Genomic DNA, 8,412 nt, shown 5'->3' with positions numbered 1-8,412 from the left:
ATTCTCTTCTTCTTCTTAATTAGCTCGATAACCACTTACGTGATTTTGGCCAAGTTTAACAAAGCGCGCCAGTCGTTTATTTCTCGTACTAACCGACGCCAGTTGGACACACTAAGTGAAGCCAAGTCCTTCTCCAACTGGTATTTCGAACCCAGAGGAGGCCTTCCTCGTCCTCTGTTACCACCAGCTGACACCGCATCGAACTCTTTCAGAGCCGGAGCGTTTGTATCCATTCGGAAGACATGGCCTAGCCAACGAAGCCGCTGGATCCACTGTTGCCAACGCCAATAAATCTGAGTCGCTAGGGCCAATATCAAAAGTCGCTAGAAAGTCGCTAACTCCATCAGTTGCGGATCCTACATTTCATTCTGAGAGGTGCACAAGAGGCCATCTGCGGACTTAAAATTTTTATATGAATAATAATTAAACCAGTAATACCAACTCTACTGAAATTCGAGATCAACGGAAGTTAGTTTCAATCTCCTGAAATACTGGTTTTTTTTATGATGATTAGATAAATCTACTAAATTTTCTAACGCTTTGTTAATTTGTGTCTGAAAAACATTTGTGTCTTTAAAATATCATTGGAAAGCATGAGTGATTCAAGAAATGTTGAAAAAGTTATTTACGAAGTTGATCCAGTACTGGATTCAAATGGAAATTTGAAAATTTATAAAATTAATAATATTAACTATTACGCTTTTATAATAAAACCAGGCAAATCATATAATAATTTACTATATTATTATTAATTAAATCTTGAAATGGATTTATAAAATATATTTAAGCATAGTAAAGAAAAAGTGGCATATAAAAGCTACGCTGTCACCACTGTGACAGCCAAAGAAATAAGTGATTTTTTTTAGGGGGAAAATGAAGGAATTTGTGGATCGGATTTTTTTTATTTTATTAAGTGTCCATTAAAGACTGTCATCCTAAATTTTTATGGAAAAATATTAATTAAAAAAAAAGTTATAAGCAATCTGGTGGAGCATTTCCTCCTCCATGGTCGCATCGATTACGCGAAAACGGATAATCTGGAATTAAAAATTGAAATTGCTTGTTAATTTGTATAAATGTAGTTATCGTTGTACGTACGGAATTTCGAAAATTTTCATTTGAAAAAAATGGCGACGGATTGAAAATCAAAATTCTCAACCAATAGGTAGTGCGTTATTTTATCTATAGTCAGTAAATTGTTACTCTAGAGTATGCAAGGTAAAGGGCATTCACGGGTAATCAAGTTGACAGAAAAGTATCTATTGCCTAAAATGGTTTTGATTTGCTCTCCAAAAGTCGCCAGATAAGTCGCTAAATCATTTTTGTCGTCAAAACTTTTTTTTTGTCGCCAAGATTCAAGCAAAAGTCGTCAATTCTAGCGACAAAGTCGCTAAATTGGCAACACTGGCTGGATCTTTATGCGCTGCGCTATGTTATGTCGTCGTAAAGCTCATACAGCTCATCGCTCCATCGCTTGAGATATTCGCCGTCGTCAACGTGCAAAGATCCAAAAATCATGCGCAGAATCTCTCTCTACCTACTTACCAAAAATGAAAAACGTAAGTAAAGTGGGGCGTTCTGGTATCCGAAAGTAGGAAGGTATCAACAATGTATCAGGAGTCTTTTTAGCTGCTTGAGAAATATCCATTTCGATAACTATAATTTGACAGCTGAGAATGGCAAACTGTGTTAAAATATCTGTGCAGTTAGTCTGGCAAGTCACTTTAAATCGTTTAACCCCAGAACATCAATTGTGGAAATTTACTTTGAGCGCTATCGATGCTGACTATTCTATTTACAAACATGAATCAGTTAATTAATTAAGCAGCTGATTCGAACAAGATAGCAATTTGTTGGGCTGATAAAATGGACCATGTAACTTCGTAGTCGCGGCCCACATATGCCGGATATAATATTCAAGAAATTAATGCCATGAAATTATCTACCAGATCATAATAAAAAAATGCATTCCAAGAATATTTCAATTTTGTATTATCATTTTAAGTTCTCAAGCTCTTAAAAATACCCGATACTAGTATAATGGAGTACAAGATATTTGGAATAAATACGAGTACAACTTATTTAAATTCATAAGAATTCTAGTATCTGAAACAACAAACGTTAACATTGGAAAACGAAATGGTTTTATTAGCCTACTTCAAAGTCATTTTAACAATATTTCGTCATCTCAACCACAGTACATTGGATATCAGCACCATCTTCTTTACTCTATTTTAAGATATGTAATGAAGGATTTACTGAATGGAATAACATCTTCTTCAAATATTGTGCACGATTTTGCTTCGAATCTATCAGAAAACTATGATTATCTAAGGAACCCCCACAAACCAAACGATAAATGACTAGAGGTGAAGAATAATGATAAGCAATATTTGTTTGAGCTGGAAAAAGTATTTAGACGTTACGAGAAATACAGTGTGATTCCTTATACACATACATACATTTCCAACTCCCACCATCGTTAAATAAGCTCGATGGAAAAGAAAGCTATTTTAACTTTTATTCTTCTGCCTAAGTTTAAACCTCAATTGCTTCCAGCCTGCCAAATAATATGCAGGATAACATTTCCAATTTGAATCCTTGGAATAAACTGTTTTCTAGACTTAACAAAATGCACAAGTCTTTGTTCATCGAATGGAAAAACTATTTCTCAAAACATCGCATTATTCGCTTATCAAGCGACGAACACCGAAAATATTCAAAACAGCATTCAAAAAAATTAGTATGAGTTGGTTTAGCTGCAAATGTCAAAGTGACTGGCAATCATAAGTATATAGTTAATAATTCTTGTTTTTCTCGGCCTAAATGTAGGCTATGATTTTGTGTAGTTTATGATGTTACCAGCAGATTATTTTTATAACACTTGCCTATATATATGCCTTGAATTATATATAGTTTTCTACGAATACACACATTTTTACAGTATTAGTTAAACTTTAAGCACCCCATTAGTAAATATCTTTCACCTTAATGTAGTTATGTAGCTGATTGAAAACTGGCATTTGATGCTCAGGTGCTAAGTTTAAGTTTAAAATATCAAACAGTGGGGGAAAAAATAAGTCAGTTATTTCGAGCGCGCCAGAAGCCAGATGCAAAATGGACGGATGAGTGAGCAGCAGAGTGTTTTTTTAATTTTTTGGCTGAGATATGGATATTGAACTACGTTTATGCTGCATCGCTTTTTATTAATTGATTAAAATGTTTTGCTTTTTCGCTACATTTTGGCGTTTTCAGTTTTTTGCTATAAATCAGCTGGTGAGAAAGAATGTTACCAAACTAACAGAAATAACTGAGAAACGTGCACACCAAAAATATTTGCTATATGGCAACTAACAAATCGCCAAAGCAACGACATTAGTGCGTCCAATAATGATAATTGTGAAAAATGTGAACTCATGGCATCCCATGGCATTAATCCCATGTCAATGTGTCGTTCACGTCCGGCGCTTATTTCTACTATATAACGTCAACAATTAGAAAAAGTTCATGGGGTATCTTCTTCTCCGAAGAGATTTTTGAAAATGTTGTATCTTATTAATATAAACAAATGGTATGAAACATGCACCGTGCAGTAGTTTCGTAAAAAAATCATAATTTCTCAACGAATCCACCGGACACGAACGTCCCATCGACATGGGATTAGGTTATATATGTTGATTCCTTTTCTGGTTATATGGGAACACTTTCAATAATCAACCAGACTAATTGACAATGAGAGTTACAGTTTATAATATCAGAAAGACGAACGGAAATTTGGTCTTAACATATAAAAAGTAGGCGTGGTTTTATCCCATCTTAGTAATATTTATGTCGAATCCAGATACGGGGTGTCCGGTGGCAGAATTTGGTTTTAAATTTAAAGCTTCTCCTCACCCTCTGAGCCGGGAGGTGACCGTGTTAGCGTTATTCGTGCGGATTATTTAGTCACTATGTCGCAGGGGACGTGTGAACAACATGCGTTCGCAATCGAGATGTATTTCAAGGCCAATGATTCGGGTGTAACAACTCGTCGTAGATTTTGTTGATGCCAAAATATTCGACGTTTACGTGATGCCCAGTGAAGATTTGATTTGTTCATGCATGAGAAGGTTCCGGGTAACAAATTCGGTAGCACTCATGGCCGGGACCCAGCCGGATATCGAGAACACATGAAAATAAGGAACTTGTCACTGCAAGTCTGAATGATAATCCGCGTAAGTTCGTGCTCAAGTCAATGGTTGTTCTTAAACTTCCAAAGACTATTGTGCATGAAATATGGAGGAAGGATCTTAAACTTTCTACAGGACAATGTTGGAATGGTTTCGTATGTTAAACACTATCTTTTAGAGCGATGAAGCCCATTTTCTTTTCAATGGAAGAGTTTTTTTCCTTGGGAGCATAGGGCCTCGACAAGACTCAGTCTTGCGTTGGTTTCGTTAATCTATTTTGATTTCTTAGCCTGTCGCTACCAGTCCTAAGTAGTGGAAATGCCCACCTGTCGTGGCTTAGGAACAACGCCTTCTTACTGTTTGGAGTGCCATCTGTGTGTCAGGTTTTTCTGCCAGAAGGATCGTGCAGATGGTTGAGGACTTCGCTAAATTTGGTGTGTCCGCTTCCTCTTGCTGGCACCACTAATGCATTGTGTAACTGTGTATTTTTCTTTGTTTTTGCTTGTTTTAGCAGCCACAATGCAAATAATGCACAGACTAATATGTGCGAGAGTAAGGATGGAAAGGAAACGTTTTTGGGGTTGAGGAATGAGATTTTTTTGTTTAGAAATAGAGAAAGTAGGAAATTTGGAAGAGTGCGAGGACCGTGCTTTACGTAGGATATAAACCCACGACCTCTGGGATGCCTCGTTCACTTACGCTAGACTACCGAGGCTCCTTGGTATGTACGTATGTAGGTATTTTGGAAAATTTGCTATACCTTCATCTTATCCAGAACTTTTTCTCCTCACAACAGCCATTTTAAGCTCGAATATATACACTTTTTTTAGTATTATTGGCGCCTATATTTGGCCTTCTCCACCTTCGAAACAAATGATGCTTGCACCAGGCTTCAAACAAACACTAACTACAACAAACTGTGACGAACTTTCCGTATTGAAACTTATTATTCTCAATTAAATTTGTTTACTTTTATGGTTGCTTCTGTTGTCTTAATTCTTTAGTTTTCCCTGAACTTTTGCAACCGCACATCGAACTACCAAATGAACCATTTGAGCAGCACTCTTTCTCACCATTTCAAACCCATCCAATGCACTTCCCTATTATGGATGTTGGTAACACTGCGCTCCATTACTTACTTTTAATTTTTCCTCCACCTTCAAAAAGTGAATACAATTATTTTTTTTGTAACTGTTTTCTTTACTCTTGTTTTTTCGTTTTGGTAGCTTAGACTAAGGACTAACAACTGATCACACTGATCTCATACCGTTTCACAATAACACCACCATGTTAATAGCAATCAGGGCAGTTGTTAGAGGTAGGACGACTAGGATCAGGATAGCAAGGAGGGGACAACAAAATATTGGGGAATTTGTACGGATTTATAGAATAAACTCAAATTAATGAAATATTTAGCAACTTAAGCAACTGGGGCGACGGGCAAATGAGCACCTTGTGGTTGGAAACCGTTCTCATCGGCGATGTAGTTGACGGTGTAGGTTTGACCATCATCAGCAACGAAGGAGTAGGAGCCACGGACAGCAATAGCCTCGTTTTCGCTTCCAATGTTGTTCAGGACAGCATCAGCGTTTTCCGCAATACCGTTGCTGGTCTCATAACTGTAATGTCACAACATAAAAATTGTATTTATTAGTTAAATTGTAATCCCGAGGTAACGATATAAGGTGATCCTTTCTTATAGGTCGCTTATTGAAACTTACGCGTATTTGAATCCATCGGGTTGCACGTCGGAGTCGAAGCGCAGGACTTGCGCATCAGAATCAGCTGGGGCGGCGAAGGCGACGGCGAAGAGAGCAACGAAGACAATGACGAATTTCATTTTGTTAGATTTGAGTTTTACGCGTTGAGACTAGCAAATTGCGAATGATGACACGAAGAGGGCGATTGTTACATTTTATACTGTTTTTCGTACATCGGACAAGTTAATTTTAATTTTTTCCTACTCATCTAAAATGCAAATGTGTAACGCCAGTGCCACCACAACCGCCTCTACAACCACTATTTTTTGTTGTTGTTTTATAATCAAAGCAACAAACTAACAAATTAACTAAAAATTTAATAACCAGGTAGTCGACATTAGCGCATTTTTGTTGTTAGTTGAAGCGATTAATAAGAATCAGCCAAAAACTCGAATATGGAAATTAACGCAACAATTTACGCACTCACAGCCCATTCGCTATAATGAAGACAGCACAGCACAGCTGCTGCTTGACCCCAATGGTGACAGAAGCGCTGCGACTCAATACTTGAGAACCGAGAGTGTTTGGATCGAAAGAAACACAGCAAGACGCGGATGGAAAAGATATGGCGGTCACCGAAAAACCAAAAAATTCAAATTTTTTTTCTGATTACTAATACAATCACACATTTTACTCTTGTACCTGCAAATGTTCAATTAATAGGCGCAAAACTGCTTATATACTTTTGTTGGTATGTATCTACGGAAACTATGGTAAGATGAAGCCAGCTGTTAACCAAGAAATAAGAGCTTCGTCAAGCTCCTCCATAATCTTTGCGACCTCTGGTGAATCTGGTACAAGAAGTTTTGAGTGAAACTGCTTTTTCCTCACTTCTACCTCTTCTATAGAAATATTAATGACAAATAAGTTCAGGTAATTTAAAATTAATATATTAATGTATTCAAATCCCGGGTCTCGATGTTCGTTTATGCTAATCCCCGAAGCTGCCCAACGGATTTAAAAGAAATTTATGTAATTTCAGCTTAAAAGATAGGATACTTTTGGACCCAATAGGGGGCTCTGCTGTCGATATATTATATATTTTTTTAAATTGATTAAACTGACTAATTTTATTAATAAGTGTTTCCAAGAGGGTTAGTATCCACTAGATTTTGATTCTTGAATGCTTTAAAACGGTTCACAAAGAGAGTAGTGGAGAAATCTGTTCAAACCTTCGTTCAATTACAAAACTTAGAATAATCGAAAAAATGTTTGAAAGTAAAATTCTCAACCGCATAAAAGTTTTACTAAATGGGAATACAATTTATTGTAAGAATCAGTCTGGCGTTGTCGAAAGTTCTAACACCTTAGCAGCAATCCTGTATTGCATTTAATTTGTTTATGAAGCCATACAGGCCACTGATTGGTCAAAGCCATTTATTTACTCACTTAAATGGCACTAGAACCGTATGTCGGTTTTGGCCGAATCTAAGGAATTCCGCTATCTAGATCGGTTCGCTGCTTGCTGGCACCAGTTGGTGACTCCGAGTGATACCAGATTATGCCCCACTTAATCTCCCCAACGTAGATTAGGCCTTCCTCTTCATCGCCGGAGCAATTTCGTTCATCCTCGAGGCATGGCCAAGCCAGCGTAGCCACTGTATTTTAATACGCTTCACTATGTCCATATCTCGGTATAGCTCATACAGCTCGCTATTCCATCGGATATAGAACTCATTTTCGCCTACGCGAAGAGTACTAAAGACTTTTCGGAGAATATTTCTTTCGAACGCTCCCAGTGCTCTCTCATCAGTTGTCGTCATCGTCCACACTTCTGCGCCATACTCAAGGACGGGGATGATTAGGCCTTTGTACAGCAACTTTTATCGAAAGTGGGCTTCAACATACTTCTCAATTGCCTACTGAGCTCAAAGTAACGCCTGTTGAAAAGAGTTATCCTTCGTTTAATCTATAGGCCCACGTCGATCTGACTATTAACAATGGTACCTAGATAAACAAAGTCCTTCGCCACTCCAAATTCGCGGTTGCTAACAGTGATGTGTTGTCTAAGACGCGAGGACTCTTTGTATGCTGACATCAGGACCTTCCTTTTACACTCGTTCACCGCAATACCCTATTTTTCTGCTTCCTTCTCTAGACTGGAAAATGACGGACGATATCAATATCGTCAGCATACGCCAGAAGTATTTGATTCAGTAAACTCAGAAATAATGACTAGGCACCTGGCAACCCTCTTTCTGATTTACGATTATAACAATAAAACTAGCAAGTCATGTCAACTCCACAATTCTATGCCGATTATGTAAATTATGCGGGCAACAGCTATAAATAAAGAGCTTTACGGCTGGTTTGAAAAAAAAAAAAACTTGCAAAAAAGTAATTTGACCAAAAAAAAATTGTTGATATTTAATTTGTTAGGTTAGATTAAATGACGCCCAGGCAAGAGCGCACTTGGACGAAAAATCCTATCCGCCCTTTGTGATAACATACAGAGGAAAATCGAGGGGGGGAAGAAAGGCGGA

The 8,412-nt window shown here is 37.5% G+C and overlaps 1 protein-coding gene across 1 annotated transcript; it reads right to left on the bottom strand.

Annotated features, from left to right (window-relative positions):
* Positions 1-5,401: 5,401 nt before the first annotated feature.
* LOC128862282 (larval cuticle protein 65Ag1-like) lies at positions 5,402-6,046 on the bottom strand. Its single transcript, XM_054100825.1, has 2 exons — positions 5,891-6,046; positions 5,402-5,788 (listed from the first exon to the last, which is right to left on the bottom strand). The coding sequence occupies exons 1-2, from the start codon at positions 6,007-6,009 to the stop codon at positions 5,590-5,592; spliced, it is 318 nt and encodes a 105-aa protein (XP_053956800.1). The 5' UTR covers positions 6,010-6,046; the 3' UTR covers positions 5,402-5,589.
* Positions 6,047-8,412: the final 2,366 nt, after the last annotated feature.

Source organism: Anastrepha ludens, chromosome 4 (genome assembly GCF_028408465.1).
Source record: "Anastrepha ludens isolate Willacy chromosome 4, idAnaLude1.1, whole genome shotgun sequence".
Classification (NCBI taxonomy): domain Eukaryota; kingdom Metazoa; phylum Arthropoda; class Insecta; order Diptera; family Tephritidae; genus Anastrepha; species Anastrepha ludens.
Note: the sequence above shows the minus strand (reverse complement) of the source record. Positions and strands in the feature narration are given on the sequence as shown.

Excerpts from the sequence above, each read along its gene's own strand:
- LOC128862282 (XM_054100825.1), bottom strand. The coding sequence starts at position 6,009 with ATGAAATTCGTCATTGTCTTCGTTGCTCTCTTCGCCGTCGCCTTCGCC. Across the intron at positions 5,789-5,890 it reads CCCGATGGATTCAAATACGC|TTATGAGACCAGCAACGGTA; the intron begins GTAAGTTTCAAT and ends GTGACATTACAG.